A 25124-nucleotide genomic window follows, 5' to 3' on the forward strand; every position below is an offset into this window, starting at 1 on the left:
TTATTACAATATCTTAATGCTAGAGCTTTAGGCAAAGTCTAGGTGCTGACTTCAGTTGTATCAGTGTGGAATGTATTCAAATTCTGTCAGTGTGTTTGAGTTTAGAATCGTTAGTTTGAGAGCAAAAGCAGAACAAACAAATAATTAGCGTAAATATGTTTATGATGCAGTCAACTTTTCTGTCCTTCTACAAATGGAGCAATCATTACTTCTGTCCTCCTTCTTTATTTCGATTATTTTAGTGTAGTCTCTGCGTGGAGCTGCGGAGAGACACGATGGAGGCACTTTTATGTCACTTTTTTAAACTGCAAATTTCAAAATAATAATATAGTTTTTGCTGTCAATCAATCACTTATTGCTCGTGGTATACACACGGACACGTACACACACCAAACACATATATAAAAGACATCCACGTCTTTCTGGTTCTTGTTAGCGGACAGATTTGCTGTGAATAACGATTTTGATTGTTTTTTGTGTGACAAAAAAGGATCTTTTTATAATGATTCGGACTATGACCATGACACGTTTGTGGATTTATGAGGCTAAGCCACGACCGGCAATCATATGGCAAGGCTAATCATGTCAAAGATCTACGAATTGTATCCGATGTGGATAAGGTGTCTACTTTCGTTGATACTGAGAAGTGTGTGTGTGTGACACCACCAAGTGTCCTTGATATCGTAAGCAGGTATGCCGTATAGTAGGTCACCCGATACACAAAAGTATCTATCGGTAAACACCTGCAATAACAACTCCACCAGAAAAAGCTTAGGCCTTTCTTCGTAGACTATCACAGCCATCTTATTCCTTGTTACAGAGACGTAACACTACTGTGGCTGACAAACTGCTTACATGGATTACTACTAAAAAGGTTTTCTTATTTTGGTTTTCGTTTCTAACTATGATTATTTTTCTGACTTGGTAGCGATTTATATTAATCAGGATTTGTATTCAGTTCTATAACAATACAGCTGCACTGTCTGTCAGGGTGGTAACCATCAAGTCTTCCTCGAGCTCAGGGTGAGACCTGAGGCCAGAAACTTCTCCACCCTTGAGCCAGAGAAAGACTTGATGGTTACTACTTTGATAGACAATACGGCCTTACAGAGAAGTAACACTACAGGTTGTTTACACATGTTAGCAACTCACCTTACTAAATCTGAATTAGCTCTTTAAATTATACTCATATATATTGCATGTATATGTATATTAAACGAACGTTTGTTTGCCGTAAGTGAACTAAGTCTTTGCATAATGAAGTTCCCTGAGCAATTTCCCTGAATTCGCTATTATTAATAACTGTTTCCTAACTAAAAAATATTCCATTTAATTCTTTTTAAATTTGTACTCCATATTCGTATAGTATCTCACAAGAGAATGTCTAAAGGTGGGGTCAGAACAATGAAATTTAGAAACGTGAATAGTAAGTTTAGCAGTCTAACAAGCCAAGACTGGAAGATGAACAAGTCTTGTTAGTGCTCAATGCGTCCATTAAGTCCAGGAGTGCTTCCTGTGAGAAGATGATCTTTACTGTCTTGAATAAATAAAGAACTTTGTTGACCTGTTGATGAAGGTTTTTCAGATATTTTCTTTTGGTTGGTTGGTTGGTTGGTTGGTTGGTTGGTTGGTTGGTTGGTTGGTTGTTTGTTTGTTTGTTTGTTTGTTTGTTTGTTTGTTTGTTTGTTTGTTTGTGTTGGAGGTTCTTTTGTTGTAACTTGTGCTGTTGTTCCTTCCTCTATTATCTCCACCTTCATGCAATGACTATGGACTTGAAGCTTTTACGATGTGTTGGTCTTACTTGTTCTCGAAGTCAAACAGTGGCTGAGTGGCGTTTCTCTTTCAACTTCAGTTTTAGTCTCCTTAATCGACTATCTGTGCTTGATCTTCTGTAGTAGCCTTGCTTGGATACATCCTTGCTTTATCCTTGTTTATGCTGAATTTAAAACTTCTTAACAGCAGGAATTTGTCACTGTGCTTTTAAAAAGTCACTAAAATAGTACCAAGTTGTTGTTCTTGATTCTTTGTTAAACTGAATGGTAATGATCAAATGAATCCATGGTTATAGTCTAAATGCACTAAGACTGCTACGACATTAAATGATGATAAAGTTATCTTTGATGTACAGCTGTTATCACATAATTAGCACAATGGGATTATTTTTCAGAAACTACAGACGTTTACAGAATACTCAGTGATTGCAGACGCACACGGTTAAGCCACACCATTGCGATGGAAAGTAAGTTCATAGACTTATATGAGAGATCATTATGAATGCAACGGGTTTTTATACAGTTCAATTAAAATTACAATGTTTTCAACTCAATCAAGATTATTTAAATTCCAAACGAAATTACCAAGCCAATAAAATCATGTCTACTACAAGACAAAATACATTATTAACAATAGCAAGGGAATTAAACCAACATATATTTTTGTGTTTTAAAATTAAGCTGATCTTCGAAAAATAATTTTGGGGTGTTTGTGTATTTTGCAGGCAGTCCTAAAATTGGTTGCATAGTAAGGAATGAAAAGGATCCGTATCAGATGCAATGCATATTTTCAACGGACCCAGGAGATAAACGAGACTTTTCTGTCTACTTTCATTCTCCTGATGGAAAGCAAGGTATTTTGACTCGCGGTCTTTCTGCCTTTGTTATTTCCTGACTCATTGTGTCTTTATATTTTATTTTCTTGATCTTGATCTTTGTCTTTATACTTCATCGACTGCCACTTGGTATTCACTAGAGTATCTAAAAAGTGTTATCGATATCTTCGTGAGATCAATGTCGATGATAAATACGTAAGTAAATACCGCCAGCAGGACTATTTATCTACTTGTCTATTTATCTATCCGTTGTGAGATATTATTTCCAGCTACTGCATTTTCAGTTTTAGTTATAAATTATTTTAATTTAAACATAGTTAAATTCTTGTACCTCAAACTTCTTAGAAAAATAAGAGCTAATCTTCTGGTAACACAGTTGACATCTCCGAAGAGAAAGAGCTTTCTAAATGTTCGTTTCTTAAAATGTTTTTAAATTAAACCTTAGAAGCTTAAACATGTAACTCAGTTTATTAATCGTAGATATTTACATTTCAAATATTTTTCGCAGAGATAATGGCTAGTTGTACACACAACGAAAGATAGAATGTATCTTTGCACATCAGGGTCTTAGCCTCACAGAAGATTACATCTCAGTGTCTGAAACATTTTCGACACAAAAAGGGAACTTTGTTTGTCGAGATGCAGGCCCAGCATTGGAGCAGTTTCCTTGTTTTTACTCAGGTAAGACCTTATATTGCTGTCTGATAGTAAATATTTTGAAGATTTTTTTTAAGTAGACGAAGACAGAAGCTTTGCTCTGCTCACATAAGGTCATAAAAATATTTTAAGGAAGTGGTTAGATATAAAGATTATTCTACGAAACAAGAAAAAAATTTTAAAAGGGTAGCTTTCTTAGCTGTCTAGTCTCAAGCTTATAATTATTTTTTCTTGACTCTTTTAATTTTACATCGGCTCATCTCCAGACAACTAAATGTTACTGTGTAGATAGTGAAATTGACTGTAAAGTATAAAAGAAGAACGATAAGATTACGATTGAAAACCTCTTTTCTTTCGTTAAGCATGTGAAGTAAAGTTTATATTAGTAGAGCAAGCTGACAACATTTTATTGAATAATTATGGATGACAGCTTAATCATGTGGCTATTGGCACCTTTGTCAAAGACTATAAAACTAAAGACACCGTACTAGTCCTGTAGGGGTAGGGAGGTTTATGTGTAGGTATGTGGTACAAACGCGATCCTTTTATCTCCATCTAATTGAAGAGGTTAGTGTTCAATCACCAAAGATGCAGTACCTAAACAATAATGGAAAAGCAAACAAAGCTTTTGTTCTAATTGTTATGCCACATTAACTTTAAACAAGTGAACAACTGTTTACACAGATTAATTTGTCTGATACTATGCAAAGCTATACCAGTGTAGATACTAGCACACTATAATGTGTATATATACCATAGCTTCTTAGTGGTAAAGATTTGTTTATTTAAATTACCTTCCATTTGTGGACTCATAGCTGTATACAATTGATAGTAATATTCTCTAATTTGTTTTTTTTTATAATTTTTTTCAGGCAACAGTGTAAAGCCTGAAGTCAAGTGCGGCATGACAGATGTTGGTAAGTAGAAATTCTTTTACGTTCAATTTCAACACAGTCTCACTTGTTTTACTATTGTCGCAAATGGTTCCGCCATCCACCTTAGATTTTAATATAACTTTCGTTTTTTATGACAAAACCTCCAGATAACCTATCGATTCATCATAACTTTGTTCACTGCCAAGATTATGCTTATTACCTTTAAAAGCGAACAGTATCATTATTGTTGTTTGTAAAAAAAGGGTTGAGTTAGTTTTAGCCATTGCACTACTGAATGCCTAGAAATATCATAAATGTTCTGGCTATGAAGATAAACTGTGTATCAAGCATATTTTCTGGAGACTAGCATTGTGCTTACAGACCTTGAATTAGGTTTTTCCCCCCTTCTGGCCACTCAGTTTAGCTAACGTCTACACTTTCTGCGCTTGCAATAAACTGGCGCTGGCTTACATTGGTTATATGCCATTTTACTCATTCTCATCCACTATTCTTAATCAGTTGTTTATCCATCTCTTGAAGAAATGGTACACATGTGTTTTTGTGCGCGCGCTTGTGTGTGTGTGTGTGTGTGTGAATGTATGCTTGAATCTTCATCATATTAAAAAAAAAATAAATGTTACAAAAATCGAGATACCAAAAAAATCAACTTTTAATTCTCATTCAACAGGTGTGGTTCGGCCACCCACGCCTTGCTGAATATTAACTCTGTGTTACCCTTCTGTGACATTATCATTCAGTTTCGAATATATCAATGTAGGCATAGCATAAAATGGTTTAAAACAATCATTATGTTTTCTTGCTGCTCAAGAGTATTACACATTATAATGATAGTTGCTTCTATTCATAGGACCCAACACACTTGACAATTCTGTAGATTTTGGAACCGAAGGCAAGTAACATACTCTTGTGATTTATGGATGCTTTAAACTATATTATGTATTAGCAACTGGCAATGTAGTGAACTGTGATAGACCTTGTTCTGTGTCTGAGTGCGTCCTTCGTGTTAGTCTATAATGTTACATTTTTTTAGTAATGAAAAAAGAGATATTTTCATAAACAAAGCAGTTCAGTGGCAACTTTCAAATTCCAACAGGTTATCTAAAGATGGTTATTGAATTCATAATGTAGACTAAGTTCTACAGTGAGCTTACTACAATGATACGGGAAAGTTAGTGGCGAATGTTTCGTCCAAGCACTTTAAAAAAACTTAATGTCAGGCGTTTCATCAACACCTACCCCACATAATCCTATAAATGGTTGGTCTACATACTTCAGCAAATGAAGACCTGGCCTATCTCTATCTTGTGCTGCATTCTCTTTAGCCGCCACCTGATCAAACATATAAAGCTTGCTCATCAAGTTAATATCCGGCCATTTTTCTAGCAAGTGATTGATATTTGGTTATTGATCTTTAACTTATTATATGATGCTATGTCATGATTTAAACTTTCTTTGTTTAAACAGATAACAATCTCACAGTAATTATCGGTGCTCTTTGTGGAGTTGTGATCGTAATTCAGTTCGTAGTTATCGGCTTTCTACTGTGGAAGATCTACAAATTTAAAAAAGGTAAACGATATTTGTATCACATTTAATTGAGCTTTTACATAGCATTTTAAGAGATGTAAGAAACTTTATAATAATCAAGAGAACACAGAAAGCATAATTTCTTAAGTCAAATAGAGACAGCATCAAGAGACACAGATCTCTGTACATTTCTCAAGTACATCAAAGTGCTAACAACGGCTTTCAAGTTATCAGGTAGATGTTTTAGTAGAATGTCTTTGTAATGTCATTCTTACATTATATCTGTTACAGATCACGAACTTATCAAGAGGTGTATTCTGTAAGTTAAATGTTTGTTGCTTCAAAGTTAAATATTTCTGGAATATCAGTTTCAAATAAACGTGTTTTTTTTTGTTTTGGTTTGGTTTTTTTAAATCTATAAGTCAGTTTGCCCCTACATATATTAGAATAGCTAAAATTACAATCTTTATAGGTCTCAAAGGGTTGAAGGATTCAATAGTGGGTAGGTGGCGGGTATGCAAAGGAAGAGAGGTCCATTGATTCGCTGCACAATCACTAAAATTCCTGTTGCCATATATTGTTATTTTGATTACAGGAACAGTGATCAGGTGATAATCAGAAGAAGAGAGGAGGGAAGGAGCATCTGGGGTGAAAGGTAAGAGCAATTCAGAGAAATAATCAGGACAGGTGCAAGCAAAAAAATTAAAACACAGCACAGATAGTTTTACTGGATGCAAGAACGGATGTGTAGCTAGTGTAGAAAACGAAGGAGAGGGGTTGTGGTCTCGTTTCCTGGCTCTAAACATCGACATATTATCTGTTCTTGACAGTGGTGATGTTCCTGCCTTAACTAATATCGACCACTCTCTGCTTCCTCTGAGATTCCACACCCTCTACGGATATTTTTAACCCTCACCAGCATGGTTCAACTATCTCATTGACAGGACCAGACTGTGTTAATTGGTGGTAAAACATTTCACCCCGCTCCATTTTACTGTCGGGTTCTCCAAGGCTGACTACTCTGCTCAGTTCTGTTCATTTGATACAAAACCACTTTCTTCTTGCATCCAGACAGGTCCGTCGAAACCGGCTGGTACTGTTTAACGAAAATATGGATAACGGGATCAAAGGACGGATGGATAATGATGATGAAGATGATGATGATGTACCAAATGTTTACTAATGAATGATTCGTGTTCATTTATAATCTATTTTTCTCTTGACAGGTACTCTGATGATCGTATTCCCTAAAGAAGTATAGGAGATTCTAAATGTGTGTCCAATAATATAAATTCACACATAATTATGCGTTCACGCCCTTCAGACGATAACAGTACACAAATACTGTGATATCTCTTAAGACACAACATTTGAACAAATCCATCATCTCTCGAAATCTATTGACTTGTTTTTTCAGAGACATGATCAGTAAACAAGACCTCTTGCCTTTTTACAAGGAAGAAAACAGCTCTTTAATTGAAGATCCGTTTGCTGAGAAATCGAAGAGCTGTAACGAAGAACCCGAAGAAACAAAAGAATGTAATCATACCAACAGGTAAGAACACTTTAAAGTGACCACCTGTCATATTATCTGTCCTTGACAGTGGTGATGTTTCTGTCTTAACTCTTCTGGACCTGCCTTCTGCATTTGACACTATCGACCACTCGATACTTCTTTAGAGATTCATCGTCTACGGAATTTCTGGACCATGAACTAGCCTGGTTCAACTCCTATTTCACCGACAGGACGCAAACTGTGTTTGTTGATGGTCAAACATTTCACCCTGTTTCACAAATACTATATCTTTGTAGACACAACATTTGACCAATTCCATCATTTCTAGAAATCTGTTGACTTGTTTTTCAGAGAAACAATCAATCAAGGTGACTTGTTGCGTTTTCCCGAAAAGGAAAACACCCTTTTAAACCAAGATCCGTTTGATGAGAAATCGACGAGCTGTAACGGAGAAGCCGAGAGAAACAAAAGAATGGAATAAGACCAACACGTAAGTACGCTTTAAAGTGACCACCGACATATTATCTGCCTTTGGTGATGTTTCTGCCTTATCTCTGATGGACCTGTCTGCTGCAGTGGAGACGAACGTGGATTTGAAGAAATGCACTAATTTACTGCATCTAATTAAGTCCCTCTGAGGACAGGTACCATCGAGACCGGGTGGAACTGTTTAACAAAAATATGTATACATAAATGGACGGATGATGTTGATGATGAGGAGGAGGAAGAAGAGAAGAAGGAGAAGGAGGATTTACTAAGTGTTCATTAGTGTATACTTAGTTTTCGTTCAGAAGGTGATACTTTTTTTAGACTCTTTACAGATACTCTGATTGTTGTATTCTTAAAAGAAGTCCAGCGGATTCTAAATTTCTGTCCAATAATATAAATGCACATATATGCATTCACACCCTTAACCTACACATTGTGCTGAAACTGTGTGATACTTGTTTAAACACAATCATATAGACAAATCCATCATCTATCTAACAATTATTGACTATTTTTCAGAGGCATCGTCGAATTAATAGCATCTTTGTCAGTGAAATAAGATGAAGCCAGGGATGAAATCGAAACACGAGCTGCCTTATGGTAAAATGGATGTTCTTAATCTTTTCTTTAAAACACTTTTTGTAAAGTGACTATTTACAATAGCGTGATTTTAAGGTGATTCAAATGCTCTGCCATGTTTTATTATTGAGTGACGTTGCTGAATCGTTGGGCAGAGGACTTGCTTTCTTAAGTGGAGGACGTCGTAAAAGTTTGTAATTAGAACACAGTGATTAAAAAATTGATTGGTAATAACTCTAGAAGGAAATCTCTTTAAAAAACTCGAAGATTGTGTTTCAAAACTTTATGAACCTCACTTCCCATCACTTACATTAATACCGACCTTGACATGTTTCTAGGCAGTAGAATTTGTAGAGATCCTGAAGCAGACATAAAGCCACTTCTTTCCATGCGCCTTAGTGAGACATTTGTTGATGTTTGAGACAAAGTCGTTTTAAGTAAGCACGATGCAGCCAAGACAATTTTGTTTGTATCATTACAGTTTGCCTTTCCGCCGATTGCGAGCTATATCAAGGTAGTGCTGGCTAGGCGGCAAAACTGTTAGCATCGTCGTATCATCTCCAGACACTTTCATTTTCAAACAGGACCGCTGTAAAACTAAAAGCAACATTGCAGCATTGCTCGTAAACAATTTGTAAAATGGAGCGCATATGTCTTAAAATATAAACCATTTGGTTTCTTTAAAAAAACAAAAAACACTTTGCAGCCTTTGTGAAGCAGCGTACAGGTGATGTCTAGTGTGATTGGAAGTAAATTAATTTGGAACCCAAAGTTTTGATATAATTGGTAACGTCTTTATCTTCATTTAGGTCTTACCTATAATTTTTCTTAATTTTCCATTACACATATTCTATAGTTTTCAAGCCAAAGAGGGTATTCGTTGAGTACAAGTAGCTAAGATATATAATTTTGTTAATTTACATTCTATTAATGTTTTGCCGCACGCTGTATATGGGGCTACAGGTTAGCAGACAGATCTGCTACAAAAAGCGGTCTAGGGGAGAAAACTCCACAAAAGATAGACACTACATTCGATGAAGCTGTTGACATCAAGCAAAATAAAATAAGCTATACAGAGATAGTTCCATGTGATCCAAACCAAGGAAAACTATCGAAGGATCCAAAATAATAAATGCATGTAAATAACAGCTTGGGCAGCTTAATGATTGAGCATTAAAATAGAGAAAAAAATGCGTAAGAAAATATTTATAATAGTATGATAATAGAAAATTATACTGTTTGTGTAATGAAAATGATTTAAGAAAATATAGACAGTCATTGCGTAGTGATCATCGCTCAGCAGTAAGACTATGGTTAGCTACAAAAAATTACTTTCATTACATCTCCTCTCAGCACAAAATATTCTACCGTAGTCCACTTTTTACTTTTGTTTATTCCTGATCTTTAACATCTCATGAACTGTTACTTTGTTTTTCAAGTGAGTTTTCCATTTACAGAGATTACAAGGTGTGGTCGAGCAGACGGGCACCTACCAGAGTGAAGAGGTTCGATGACTAGGAAGAGAATGGCGAACATTTCGAGTTGTCATTGGAGACTTGTTTTGTGCTCTGAAGAGACAATTTTTTTTATCAGAGAGTGATGGATCTTGCAATCATCTCTCTTACAGTTTTTTTTAAAAAGCTTTTTACGTGTAGATAATTCTGGTCTAGTACTTTACTGAAATAGGTAACCAATTAATTTCATTGTGTTCATGTGTATTCAAGCTGGTGTGATGATGAAAGTGCACACACTGTCACAGACGCTCTCACTCACTCAGTCGCCTGGACATTTGCACGTTCTTTTCGTCAGTTATAAACAAAACAACTAAATCTGACTCTTGTCATGCTTGTATATATTTAAACGTATTAAAATGTGGTAAAGTACTTATTAAAAAATTATAACATAATTGTTGAAGACAAACTGATTATTAATACACATTTATTCAACAACTCTAATTATCAAATATTCGAATAGAAAGTTTCTTTTTCTCAGTTTGATTGTTAACAGAAGAATACTAGAGTTTATAGTTCAGCAAAAGGTCACTATTTACCTTTCACACTTAGCAATGTTCTTTTACAACAAAAATTGTCACTGGACCCTGATGTTCCGCTGATGAATTCCACAAATTGTCAAAAAAGAAAATCACTGACGTCGTCCACTAGGAAACAGATGTTCAATCAATCAGAGCTGCCTCTTGGAGACAACTGACCACAACTCGTATCTATTTGGTCAATTCTGTGACTAACATCCCCACTTACAGATTTTACACTTAGTTAAGTATGTTCAAGCTACCATTTCCTAGGGAAAAAAACAAAAGCAATGATATCGATGGATATTTATGCGTATGAAGGTGTAAATGCGACTTTAATTTTTTTATTTAAATTTAATGTTAGAAAAGATCCAACTGCTGTTTTGTTATCCTGGATATTGAATTTTTAAATAAACACTTAACATAAGCAAAGTTATATGGGCCCAGTAGAGGAGATAAATCTGAATTCATAGCGAGATTGAAAACTAAAAAGCTTTGGAATATAACTTAACTAAAATTGAAGATTGAAGAAAAGAGTTGCAAGAATTGAGAAATAAAAGGATAGATGATGTGGTTGTGAGATCTAGAGTATAATGGTTCATAGGAGAAAAACTGCGACTTTAATAAAAGAAATTTTGTTAATAAATCCATGGGTTTACGTGAATAGGGGAAATGGAAACATTATTATGGATTAAGATGACATTTTAAAGAAAGTCCAACATTTTTATGAAGAACTGTACACATTTATACCAGTAATGTTACACTAAGTAGCCTGCTACATGATGCCCCTGTGTAAACTACTGAAATGTCAGAATTTTTGGAGGGCCTTATGAAACTGCAGTAGGCTGGTTAAGCACCAAAGAATGTGAAAAATAATAAAAACCCAAGCCCGGATGGTTTTACTGTTGAATTTTTTAAGTTTTTCTTTGTGTACATTGGAACTTTTCTTGTTAGATCAATTAATGAAGGCTTTGAAAAAAGCCATTTATCAGTCTCACAAAGGCAAGGTATATTTACCTGTTTGCCAAAAGAGTTTATTAAAACTTGGAGGCCAATATCTCTTTTGAATGTAGCCTATAAGACTGCATCAGCATGTATTGCTAAACGATTACAAAGTGTGCTACTGCTGGTGATTGATGAATGTCAGAGAGGATTCATGAAACATGGGAGATGATATTCGGTTGACTTATGATGAACTTTACACAAGCTAGTAATATCCCTGGATTATTGCTAACTGTAGACTTTGAGAAAGCTTTCGATTTCGTGTCCTGATTTTTTTATCGAAAAATCTCTCTTTTCAAATACTTTGGTTTTTCAGAGTCTATCATAAAAGAGTTTGTCAAATTGCACAATAATGCATCTTCCTGTATATTTTTCAATGAGCAATACTCATGTTGGTTGAGCTTTAAAAAAAGGCTGCAGGCGAGGGGGTCCCATTTCGCCTTATTTTTACTTAATCTGTGCAGTAAGGACAACGACCCTTAAATAGACGATTCAATTCAATGTATATATTATAACGTTTTCATGCTTGTTACAAATGGTCGTCCATACTCGAAACCCCTGTGTGCATTTTCACGCTGTATAGTTGACTCTGTTCAACACATTTTCCAAATTAATGAATTTATTTATATTCCCTTTGTGTTGACTTTCCTGCCAGCCAGATCATTATTTTATGCTTTCTTTCTCAAATGTTTTCTACATCATGTAAACTTTAGTCTCTCACTTGCTAAAGATGCTCCCCGAAGAAAAACTGTGGGTTTGGACACCTGCAACATGACCTGGTCAACAAAAAATTATGCTTATGATGTTTTTGTCTCTTTTTATATTATTTATATGTGTTATTTTGCATCATTTGCTAAGTTTATTGGTTAACGGCAGTAAAGCAAAGGTTTTAAGTGCAGTGAAACTGACTTCATAGAATGATGTTTCTGTGAAAAGCGGCTCACCATGTCTCACTCTTGATTTAAACTCATCCCGCTGTCGAGCCCTCCCTCGGCCATCACTGGGTGCATGTGGGTTCATATTTTGGATACTCCTGTTTCCTTTACAGCTTGTTGCAGCTTCAACTTTCTGTCGTAACAAAGGTGCACCTCATGAACTGCAGCTCACTCAAGTTAAAAGCATGCATTTGCATAAAATACAATGAAATTGGGCTCACAGACAAGGAAATGAAATAAAGAGACTGCCAGGAAAATTAAAACAGGATATTTTTTTTTTACCCATTTCGCCTCCCCAACTCAAAGATTTCAAGATCAAATCTCCTCTGTAATACTGAGCTGAAAGAAAAGTTTCATGTCTGGACATTAGTGTGTTGCTAAAAACAGAGTTAATTTTATTGAAGGCGTATTTAAACATGTTGGTATACCATCTCACCTAAACACTGAGCTTAGTATTCTTACCTTCTCACTGTTTAAGCTGACTTCAACAGCTGTTGCTCACCTAAAGGCCACAATGTGTGATACAAAACACTCACTTCTCTTTCTGAATGTGTGTGCATGAGTGTGTGCAGGCTGAGATGTTTTCTTCAGTTTTCTCAAACATTTATATTCACCTTTACCTTCATTTGTTTTTTTCCTTTAAATTCTTCTTGTCCACCTTGTGAAAAGATCTCAGTGAGCTTTTTGATTTGACTTCAGTCTCCTTCACTTCATTTAGCAGCATCCAGTAAGTGAGATGAATTGTTGACAGTTATCGAAAACCAGATTAGGTGAAAAATCACTTAATGTAATAAAGGAAACTACGTGCACATGAGATAAACGGACAAACATCCTTTTCAAGGCAAGAATTGCACATGAGCTGATCTTAATTGTTCGGTCATTTTCTGAAGCTTTTTCAGAATAGTTATCACTTCTGGTGCTTGTAAAATCCCATCGAATAATGATTTCTTCGATGTCACAGCGTTCTCATTCGACGGCCATAGCAAAATTGTCATACATGTAGGCGGCGCTGTCAAACAATGGCGTCCTTCGAACTCCGTCGTCTGCTCGATAGAGTCGTTCGCTCGACACCCGACGCTAATATAAACCGATGTAAAAACTAAAGTCTAGCCGAAACAGGAGGTTTATTAAGAGCACTTAACTAACAGCACACAACTCCACATTCGACACTTCTGTAGACCGATGCAAACAAAAAAATATTACGATCACTCAGTTTCTTAATGTCAGACAACTCCATACCCGACACTAATATAGACCGGTGCAAAACCAAAAGTATTTTTATTTTTATTTTTTTTTTTTATTATTATTATTATTATTATTATTATTTCGTCTGTGTATTTTTGTTAAGCGCTTTGAGGTAGATGGCTTTGTAGGTGGGGTAAAGCTCTCTATATTAATTAGCTTATTATTAATAATATAAATGCCTTTCTGGCACACTATGCAATAAATATGTTTCTTTATTATGTTAAAGGGTTAGCATTGGAAGCCTTTATAATAACTGGGCAAAGCACAGTACAAGACCCTATTCGTCCAAATATATCCTTTCTGTTCCCGAGATATATGTATCCAAAACGGTACCATGCACTGAGAGATCAAACTCGTGACGTCACGTTTGTAAACATATACACTTAGTTAACATATCGTCTTGTCTGTGTCATTGGCTAAAAGTCTGTAAAACAAAATTTTGTCTGTATCAATCCAGACGTCTGGATTGTCAACCTCACACTAAATATTCTTTTGATAGAACAAATGTTTGTGTTTGTATACTTTCACTTCTTTTCAATCAATTTTATAAATTATTTACATTTGTACACTTGGCCTACAGCTCCATTTTCATAGACTATTTTTCTTTAAAAAAATTCTGTGCTTACTTGGACTGTCCAAGACACTAAATGCTGTGCTGGAAGAACCATCTTTATTACGAAGAGTCAGCGTCCAGTTTCCATGGAAATTGCGGATTTCCTTCTCGAGGCTAACCCATAGGATGAGGTCAGGTGGTTCGCCATTCAGCACACAGTTCACCTCCGTTGTTGTGTTATCTTTTAAAGACATTGGTGTCAAAAAACATTTCAGGATTCCTGTCTTGTAAGCCTTGACCCGAAATGTTGCCATACCTAAGGCAGGATTGACGAGTTTTGTAGATTTTTCAGCAAACTGTGGAGGGCCTGCGAAATTAAAAAAAAATTAAATAATTAACAGAGGTAAGATGAAATTAATTACTATTATAAAACAAAACATGTATGAGCAATATAGAATCAAACAGTATTTTAGGTCACATAACACAGCATTCCACATGGGTTAGAATGTATAAGGCCTGATATTTATGTATCTCTAAAGGCTCAAACACACCTACGAAATTCATTTCTGTAAACAACCTTTTAATTTTGTAAACTTATTAATTAGAAGATTAATAAGAAGAAAGTGATATATTTAACGCTTGATTATGCTCACGAAGAAGCATGCTCTCAGTTAGTGAGAAGGAGACATGGACAGCATACAAAGGACCGAAGAAGAAACAACAGTGTAGACATAAAATAAAAGTAAACATGAAAGAAGCAAAGACGAATCAGGGAACAAACAGTAAAAAGCAACAGTTTAATAAATCTGCAGATATAGACGAGCATGCAGACTACTCAATAATCACAACTATTAACAACTACTAAGCAGAAAAAACTGAAAGAAAAGGTTAGAAAATGGATTAACACTAGTGTAATGCTTATAAAACGTGTGTGATGATAGTGCTCGTTTAAATGATTCGATGATGGAAAGGTGGCGGATACAGAAGGGAAGACAGTAAATGATATACAGCACAGAAAATATAATATACAAAGCATTCACCAAGATGCTGTTTCATTTTCTCTCTTCTAACACTAAATACTCACTCATTTGTACTCATACATCTTCATAAAAACCTGTAGATAAATTGGATTTCATATCCTTGAATACTCTCATTGTTAAAGAATAAGAAGCAAAATTTCATTGCTATACAATGCATATCAAAACAAGTCAGTATACTTACACCTGACGAGGAATGTCACGGATCTGTTTTGCAGGGTCCCGTTGCCTTCACACCTGACTACCGGCCAGTCATCTTCACACTGGGCAGTGAGAGAGTAGCTCAAGCTTCCTTCGTGTGAAGATTTCAGTTCAGTTCCATGTTTATTCAACAGATGAAAAAAGGCTGGAGGATTCCCCTGCTTATAAAAGCAGGAAACATTCACCTCCTTACCTTTGTCAACGACATAATCATTGTTAACCTCTTGTCCTTCCACAGTGAGACTGGTGATGTTGGGTGGATCTGAACACACACACACAAGCGCGCAAGCATGCCTTATATTTTCAAACAATCATTCTTATTCCACCCTAGTCATAAAAATATTAAATAACTTAATACAGCGATAGATTTCTAAAGTGATATTATCTGAGAAAGCTAAAGGTATTCCAATCAAATGGCTGAATTTTTTAAAAAATAAGATTTCGATGTACATAATAATTACACTTAATTTAATTTATTTGTTTCTATGAAAGGCACATACCTGAGATAATATGTCCTTAATTTATGCAATTGTATTATGACTGACATCTTTAGGATTCTTCTTACTTACACAAAACCTCAACACGCATTATCCGTGTTATTTTGGGCATCTTTCACTCCCAGGGGGGAAAGCTCCATGACAGTCAGTGACCTGGTGACGACCTGAGAAATGTGAATATCTAAAGTCACTACAGAGCTGCTCAGGTTTCGTTGCTCCCCGATACAAATCACACCTGTTTTTTTACCAAACACCTTTCCAAATCTGCTGCTGTTGTTCTTTCTCCATTCAAAGGTGCAGCTGAGTCCTTTCTTATTGTCATCACAAGTCTGATAGATGTAAGTAAACGAGTCTGACGACACCAAGCTTGCGGTCAGCTCGATGGTATAACTGATATTTATGAATCCATGTTCTTTCTGATGCAGAGTTTCGCTAAAATTAGATTCTCCACCTGAAACAAAAATAGTATTTCTCTTCCAATGTTTAAAAATTTTAAACATAATTTACAGAGAAAGTACCAAAACAGAAATCCCCATTAATTTAAATAATTGGGTTTTTTTTTTTACCAAGAATCTAAGAAAATAGAAGTATGATTGTAAAAATCTGAACAATATTATTATATAACACAATATATTTCTTCATCACATGTTAACATGATATTAAAATGTCATTTTAATCTTTACATTTAGTTTTGAAGTCGTTCTAAAATTAGCTTTTCTGAATTAAGTCTAGCCTCTTATTTTACTGTCGTTAGTTTTTATTGTCTAGAATTTCTGACAATTGACAACTCTTTATCAATCAAAAGTTAAAGAAAATTTCTTAAAACGCAACTACACAAATTTAGGAAAAAACTCTTACATGTCAAAAGAAGCACCTTTGTTGTTAGTGTAAGAAGCATCAATAGGACACAGTGAATTTTGATTGAAGAACTTCATATTCGGGTGTAGTGTCTTTACACTTCTGTAATTGGGATTGGCAGAATGACCTTATATAGAAATGCGGACTTGTCTGTTCCGAGGTACCTAAAGTTTAAATTTCCTTGTAGGTATTATTGTAATTAATGTGTATTAACAATGTCACCTTTGTTGAAAACTAGTGCACATTCCGCCCATGCCAATGAACAGCTAGCATAGCAATCCTCCTGTGCTTTCAATTTTACAATGTTATCTACTTTTTTTCAGCAGAAGAGCGCCTTTATTTATTTTTTAAGGAAAATTACAGGTATTATCTCACAATAAATAATGCTAGGGATTCATGTGACATAATGATGCAGAGACCGACAGCGCATTCAACAACATAAACTGAGACACATTACAGTAAATACTAGGATGCATGCTGGGGTACATTCTCATTATTCACACTTTCGGAGTTCAAATAAAGGCCGTGTCAAAGAGCAGAGCTTTTACTATCACAATGCACTTTATAATGTTTCTATAAATTAATGTGCTAATAGTGGGATGAATGTCCCATTCAGATGAATGGATGGATGGAATGACAATGACCAACTTTATTAATCCTAGTGGCTAATTATTCCCAAAAGTGTGCTCAGTTACACAAATAAAATAAGTGCTAGTTTTCCAAACTAAATAAATATAGGGATAAGGTTGGGGATCATTTTGAAAGGATTGTGACACGTTTTTTTCAGAGTTTTTGATGACTAAAACTTTTAAGTACACTGTTTAAACTATAAATATTCTAGACGATTGATAGCACATGTCACCGGTTAAGAGTACGAAAAACAGGGAAGCATCAATACTTTAAACAGTTAAGTTTTTCAGAGACCAAACTCTAAAGTGTTTCAATTGAATGCAGATGGTCAACTTCCTTCCCACAGGATACCGAAAGGCCTGACTCTACTTTAGAAGACATCCCTGTGTTCGCAGGAGATTAATACAAGAATAATCCTGGCGAGGTGGACATTAAATCTGCTGTCAAACCATCGCTGCCCATCTCTGAAGCAGGAAATACTATCATACTGTGAGCGCCCTAAAACCAATGCACAGTCTTACACATCCCTGTCAAGTTTTTAATCTTTATTCTGTCTGCGTATTCCTTCTTATTCAAACGCCTTCATTAGAAAATGCTAATCAAAAATAAATTGAAGCTCAGCTGTCATTGTCCCTCCAAACTTTTTTTCTACGTTCGCGAAATGGAGATTTTAATTTCAAGGAGAAATTTCGGAAGGAAGGACAATTTCAGCACTGGAGCGTCTGCAACTTAATTCGAAAGCCTTACAAGTTCGTATAGTCTAACTTCATTCACTTGCCTCAACAGATAATCACCTGTACTCTTACCTGTCATAAAACAAATTCTGTGAGGTTCTTCATCTCTATTTTGATGATCATTGCGTCTTAGCAAAGAACAAAAAACCGTGTTTATTTTTATTCATTCCAGACTTCAAGTGCTCTCTGGAATCAGTTGTTGTTTTAAGAAGGATAATTCTACAAGTACTATGGCGAGAGGACAAATCATGAAAAATAAATAAATAAAACTTAAACTGCATTTTAAAGTAAAATGAAATGACCATTAATAATCTACTCTGTAGCAGAGACTCTAGGAGGAAGTAAGCAGCATCCATCTGCTTCCTGTCATTTTTGAGCACACACACTCCATTGTTGTTAGTACTTGGAAGAAATGTCCGTGTTCATTAATTCTCACTGAGAAGGCTTATACTTAGTTTAATTGTTTGGATTTCAGTAGACTGGTGATTTTAACTTTCGATTTTGTGAGGTAGACAACACAGTCCCTTCTCCTGCTCTGATGACTAATTACTTATACAGTTCAATGGAAAAAAGTTGCATACTCTGCCTCACGGGCCTGTCAGATTTATGGCCGTTTTATGGGACATTTTAATTCCTTCCTTCAGATAAATATATATACCTCTCTATATCTTTATTTCCAAATGTTTTTTTCAACCTCAGTTAAATTGGAATAAATATGTTTTCTGTCTCCAGGGTATAGAAGAATCTAATCCTCTTCTTAATCATCCTTTACCATCCCTATAATATCATATCTGCTGATAGCATTAACTACCACGCAATGAAGCCTCTCACATAAATGCTCTCTGAACATCTAAAAAAATTTACATGTTAATACATGTTAATACAGATTTAATTATAACCTTTTGAACTTGGGTAAGAAAAAGTGATCACATAACAAAGAACTATACCCATGGTACCTGTTTCCAGGGCATGCACTTTTACCTGACACTAGGCAAACCAGCAGTCTGGTTGAATTCGATTTTGTCAGAGAAATTCCGCACTTGATTCTGTAAAACAACAGATTTACAACAAAATTTTTTACCTAAAAATGTACAAGAGTTTGGAGTTTGTCTAGAGTCAAAGTAAACTGGCCAACCAGCTATTTCCGCTCGTTGGGGAGGATACGATATGACTTATAAGAGGTGGAAGCTCCTATGGAAACAGTTCAATCTTTTTCCTTTCGAGTGTTTAATTCATAAATCAATGAGCACCTAGAAGAAAAAAAACTAGCAAGAAACAAAAATATAGATAAATTATAAAATATAACCAACACCGAGAGCACTGAGCCAATGTTGACCAAACACCCTGTACTGTCTGGGTTGTTCTATATGCTGCAAGTTGCTTGTTTATAGCAGTAAAACTAAACAAAATACTTTAAGTTTCTTATAGTTTTCTTACTGCAATTACTTAAAGGGTTCTGGAAAAATTGTTCATTATGTTTCGTTCTTGGCTTACACTCATCCTACTGTCGGACATTCCTTTTGCCATTACTAGGTACGTGGGCACATGTTCTGGGTACATATTTAATTTGCTTCACAGCTTGAGTAGCAGCTTCAGCTTCTTGTTGTAACAAAGATGCAATGAATGCGAGTTAAAAGCATACATTTCCTTATAATACCCTTCAATTACACTTACAGATAAGGAAATAAAAAAGAGACTGGCAGATGGACGTATGGGATGTGTAACCTGAAAATAAAGTCTTCCAAAGCTATAAAGAACGGAGTATTTTTATCCATTTTGGTTTTCCAAATTTAATGAACTCACGATCTGTGCAACATAAAAATATACTCTTCTCTTAATATATTGTTAAGGGAGCCGATTAATGTGTAACAATTTCTATCTCTCTCAAAACATAAGTGTATTGGAAACACTTTTATTAATGTTGCCATTCCTACCTCCACACTGAACTTACTGTTCTTTCCTTTTAACGTCCCAGTTTGAATCTCACCTTGTGCAGCTGTTGTTGATATAAAGGTCCTGATGATGAACAAAGAATTGTAACTTTGTGTGACACAAAGATGACTTTTCTTTCTGTGCGCTCGTGAGTGTGGGCAAGCTTAGACAGGTGCGCTTTTTTTCGTACGTGAAAATTACAATGTACACAAAACTGTTCTAATATCTTTTACTTATCTTATTGAAATGTAACCATACCTTACTTTGTTGATTCCTTTTGTTTCTTCGTGTCCGCCGTGCAAAAACATCTCAAGAAAGTTTTTAATATACTTCATTCTCGTTGACGTCATTCAATAGTAACGGACATGTCCAGCAAGTGAGCACATCGGTGACAGTTATCAGATAAACAGTGAAGGTGACAAATCGCGTTACGTAATAAACGTAATTATAACTACACAATAAACCGACATCCATCCATACTCTTAAAATTTTTAATTATTCCTAGTCTTGTCAGTATATCTGTAACTTTATGTGGTTTTAAAATCCCGTCCGATGATGTTTTCTTTCGACAATGCATACCTCATGGATAAACGGATATTTCATAAAAGGAAGCTAACAGTAAGATCGGGAAATTGGATTTATACTGCTGCATTACTGATTGCAATTTAGACTGCTAGGACTATGTAGGTTTGTTTATTGTTTAATTTCATTAACATATCGAATGTGTTTCTGTTATTCGTATGCTCTGCTATAAATGTTGGTATTTAAAGTTTTTATGAAAGGACTAGCGTATCTAATAATTGGGCAAAACTCAACGCAAAATACTATTTACCCAAATCTTAAAAACTTCACCCCTTCTTTTCTCCAGATACATGTATGAAAACCTTCATCGTGCACTAAAAGAATTGACGTTTGTAAACATAAACACTTCAGTAACATATTGTCGTAAATATTATCATCAGCTCAAACTCTCAAGACTGGATGGTATCAATATCAATCCTGATGATTTGGTTATTGACATTATATTACACTAAATATTTTTGTGACAAACAAGTGTGTGTATGTATATACTCTGTATTCCATACAAAAATGCAATCATTTCTATAAATCAATTGCATTTGTACACTTGAAAGTTTTTTTTTTTTTCTTTAAATAATGTTGGGTACTTACTGTCTAGAACACTAAATGTTGTGCTGGAAGAACCTTCTTTATTACGCTAAGAGTCAACGTCCAGTTTCCATGGAAGCTGCTGATTTTCTCTGCTAGTCCCACCCACAGGATGAGATCAGGTGGTTCGGCCCTCCAGGGCACAGATCACTTTCCTACTGGTGTTATCTTTGAAAGACACTGATGTTAAGAAACATCTTCAGTGACTTCTGTCGTGTAAGCCTTTACACGAAACATTGCCTTACCGAAAGTAAGACTGACAATTTTCGTAGACTTTTCGTCAAACTGAGGAGGGCCTGCAACAATAAAATATATGTTTGCTTGAGGTGAGATAACTCTAACTACTATCATGGAAGAAAATGTGCACTGTATCAATAAGAATTAAAAAGTGTTTAAGCTTCACAATGAACATGAGTCAGAATTTAAAAAGCACAACAGTTATGGATATATAAAGGTTTAAACACAAATAACATTTATAGCTATTGACGAATTTTCTTTACCTTAGAAGTACTATCAGAGTTTATTATAACTTATTGTCTTTCATCATGATTTGGCGAAAGACTCTTTTGCCTCGACTCCTACAAGTCACGAAACACATAAGGATAGATAGAAAAATAGGGAGAAAGAAAGCTTAGTCGAATGTATGATAAAATAAAATTCGGTGTTTACGTAACCTGGTATTTATATTTATAGTGCGTCAAGTGTAATATAAGTTTGTTCAAACTATGAAAAAGAGGAACTAAGAAGCAGTGGGTATGTGTTTTTTCCCTCTTTCTTTCTCCTAATGTTTAACTCTCACTAAGCGCCCTCGATTTTGAAAATACATGAATTCCGCCTACTATTTAATAGCAGTTTATTTTTAAATATTACGTTCAAAGTTATTTTATAACTTTAGGAGTACATACTGATTACAGCTTGTAATAACTGTATTGAAGTAACTTTTTTTTAAAAAAACAGTATGTGTGTAAAACTAATAAGAAAATGACACAAAGGACCGCGAGGTTTTCCCGTCTTTTCTCACGTTGCTTGGAAAGCGGTCCGGTGGCGCAACGGTTAACCTTAACGCCTGTCACCAATACAGTGAAGGTTGGCTGCCCAGAGTTCATTTCTCGTCTCGGGCACGCTGTTCTTTCTCTGCACGTGGCATCTGTTTACAGGGCTGGCTGCCTTGCCGTAATATAGCCTTAGTTGCTGACACGGCGTAAAACAAATTCCCCCCCCCCCCACGTTGGTTGGAAGCGGTTCTTTGGTTTTATTTCAAATTTTACTTTAAAGATGTCCAATTCTGGTGCTGAATCTAAAGCTTTTAATTCAGAGGAGGACTCTTTTGTTATGTCTGGTGAAGAAAATATGTAAAAAGATAAAGAAAATAGTTTTATCTCTCTAAACAATGCAACCACTGTTCGTGACAAAGACACGAAAGTTGAATTCTTGTTTACTTTTAGTAATTGCTGACAGTTACTAATAACGTCTCAAATAACGCATCATACAATAACTTTTACAAAACGAAATGTCACTGTGGTTGCATGTATAAGACTTCATTAATTTTTGTCATCGTTTTGCATTTGGAAAGAAAGTTTTTGTATGATAACCCAAAATAGATCAGCGGAGGCTAACAAAACAGAATGTACATTTAAATAGCAACAGCCTAGGCAACTGTAATTAAAGCTTAGTAACATTGTGGCATTTGAAGGAAATTTTACACCTAAATTGTATTGTCTCAAGGCTAAAATTACTGCTTCTTAGGAATTTTGATCATTGGCATTTAGCATACCACGCTAACAATTATTGTTCATAAATAAAGATATTTCAATTTGGGGTATTTGACATTTTCTTTTTAATGTCACAAATGTTTATTTATCTTAAGTTTGGTATACAACAACTCTACTTTTGCAATATCTTTATATTTAATTGGCAAGTATTTTTCAACACAACCAACAACAACAAAGTTACAGAATGCCTTAAACATTCAGAATAATGAGAGTTAATACTCATTTTCTCTTATTCTTATAAATTGTCATGAAATCTTGTAGATTAATAGGATCACATACTATTGGATACTTTCATTATTAATAAATAAGAAGCAGGAGCTCATTATTATATACCATACATCAAAGTAGCTGTCAGTATACTTACATCTGACGAGGAATGTCACGGATTGTTTTGCAGGTCCCGTTGCCTTCACATCTGACTACCGGCCAGTCATCTTCACACTGGGCAGTAAGAGAGTGGCTCAAGCTTCCTTCGTGTGAAGATTTCAGTTCAGTTCCATGTTTATCCATCAGATAGACGAAGGCTGGAGGATTCCCTTGCTTATAAAAGCAGGAAACATTCACCTCCTTACTTTGGTCAACGACATAATCGTTATTAGCCTCTTGTCCTTCCACAGTCAGACTGGTGATGTTGGGTGGATCTGGACACACACACAACCACACCAAAGAAGGTACAGATAAGCGAGAAAGAAGAAACAAGCATGAGGTTTTCGCTGCATTCGGCTGTTAGCGAATTCTAGCAATTACTATATACTGTATTTTTGGATATTTCCATTCCACTATTCACTGCCCATGCTGTTATCAATGTGTTGATTGTTTTGAGTTCATTTATTTATTCCATAAACTTTAATTTGGACATGCACTTCTCTCACACGAAGTATAATTTACAAAGGGCAGACAAAACTAGTTATTTGTTCATGAACACACACACTTAATAAATTACATACTGTAGAAGCTGCTGCAGTAACTCACACAAACACCAAAAAAAGAACGTGCTATTAACAGAGTTGATTAAGATACAGCGAAAGACTTCTATAGTGATATTACCTTAGAAGGTTGAAAACTATCAGTTGTTTGAAGATTTCTACAACATAATTCGATATATACAGTAATTACAATAATTTACTTTGTTGGGTTACTTCTATTTAAGGGACATATCTAAGACCAATAAACAGAATTATTTTATACAATCATAATATGTCTGACATTTTAAAGATGTTTGTTCTTACTTACAGAGCACCTCAACACGTATCATCCGTGTTAGTAGGGGTTTCTTTACTCCCGGGGGGTAAAGCTTCATAACAGTGAGTGACCTCGTGGCGACCTGAGAAATGTGAATATCGAAAGCCACAGAGCTTCTGGGGTTTCGTTTCTCCCCGAAACAAATCACACCTGTCCTTTTACCTAACACCTTCCCAAATCTGCTGCTACTGTTCTCTCTCCATTCAAAGGTGCAGCTAATTTCTTTCCTATTATCATCACAAGTCTCATAGATGTAAAACAATTCTGAAGAAAGAGAGCTTGCCGTGCAAGGTTGATGGTATAACTGATGTTTGTAAATCCATTTTCCTGCTGTCGTAGGATTTTATCAAAATTAGATTCTCCACCTGAAAGAAAATAATAGTTTTATTCCACTATTCAGGAAGAACAAAGAGAATGTATCAATAATAGAAATCCCCAGCAATTCAAACACGTTGATTTCAATATGACAGAATTTTGACCAAAAAATTGACAAAACAACAAACATTATTGTAAAAGTCAGAGTATTGGAGAGAATTTACTATGTCTTCACCTATTAAAGTTTTATTAGAATATCGTTTTAATATTTATACTCAAAGTAGAAAACAATCTTAAAATAAATATGGTAATCTAACCTACGTATTTCACTATCTTCAGCTTTTGCTTATCAAAATTGTGACTAGGGAAATGAAGAAAACAATCATTCTGATAATTGATAAAACTTTATCAGTCTAAATTTAAAGAAAATTTGTTAAAAACACTAAAATCTTAAGAAGCTCTTACAAGTCAAAAGAAGCACTTCTGTTGTCAGTGTAAGAAGTATCAATAAGACACAGCCAAGTTTGACTAAGATCTTCATGTTCAGTGTATCTGTTGCACACTTCAGTAAATGGTATTGACACAGAAAGAGCTTATTGGGAACTGCAGATATTTCTGTTTCGAAACAGCTAAAGTTTAAAATTTCCTTATTCGTTCAATGTATCAATGTGTATTACCAATATAATCTTTGTTGAAAACTAGA

The 25124-nt window shown here is 35.1% G+C and overlaps 1 protein-coding gene and 2 long non-coding RNA genes across 4 annotated transcripts in view; 1 reads left to right on the forward strand and 2 right to left on the reverse strand.

Annotated features, from left to right (window-relative positions):
* The window catches only part of LOC112569690, a 72816-nt gene extending 60609 nt beyond the window's left edge, over positions 1-12207 (forward strand). The window contains exons 1-13 of one of the 2 annotated variants that reach the window (XM_025247581.1): positions 784-874; positions 2168-2239; positions 2498-2626; positions 3117-3289; positions 4138-4182; positions 5009-5050; positions 5626-5730; positions 5980-6007; positions 6284-6343; positions 7106-7243; positions 7556-7694; positions 8213-8293; positions 9730-12207. In XM_025247581.1, the coding sequence (XP_025103366.1) occupies positions 4170-4182; positions 5009-5050; positions 5626-5730; positions 5980-6007; positions 6284-6343; positions 7106-7243; positions 7556-7685 (516 nt within the window). In that variant the 5' untranslated portion in view covers positions 784-874; positions 2168-2239; positions 2498-2626; positions 3117-3289; positions 4138-4169 and the 3' untranslated portion in view covers positions 7686-7694; positions 8213-8293; positions 9730-12207. Of the gene's footprint in view, positions 1-783; positions 875-2167; positions 2240-2497; positions 2627-3116; positions 3290-4137; positions 4183-5008; positions 5051-5625; positions 5731-5979; positions 6008-6283; positions 6344-7105; positions 7244-7555; positions 7695-8212; positions 8294-9729 lie in introns of those variants that run through there. The other variant, XM_025247580.1, reaches the window with a different exon arrangement.
* Positions 12208-14411: 2204 nt separating this feature from the next.
* LOC112569692 lies at positions 14412-21376 on the reverse strand. The gene is made up of 4 exons (XR_003100507.1): positions 16630-21376; positions 15844-16222; positions 15258-15536; positions 14412-15150 (listed from the first exon to the last, which is right to left on the reverse strand). It is a non-coding gene; the product is annotated as an uncharacterized LOC112569692 (long non-coding RNA).
* Positions 21377-23243: 1867 nt separating this feature from the next.
* On the reverse strand, positions 23244-25124 carry LOC112569694. Its single transcript, XR_003100509.1, has 3 exons — positions 24887-25124; positions 24098-24471; positions 23244-23505 (listed from the first exon to the last, which is right to left on the reverse strand). It is a non-coding gene; the product is annotated as an uncharacterized LOC112569694 (long non-coding RNA).

Source organism: Pomacea canaliculata, linkage group LG7, assembly GCF_003073045.1.
Source record: "Pomacea canaliculata isolate SZHN2017 linkage group LG7, ASM307304v1, whole genome shotgun sequence".
In the NCBI taxonomy this organism is placed as follows: Eukaryota; Metazoa; Mollusca; class Gastropoda; order Architaenioglossa; family Ampullariidae; genus Pomacea; species Pomacea canaliculata.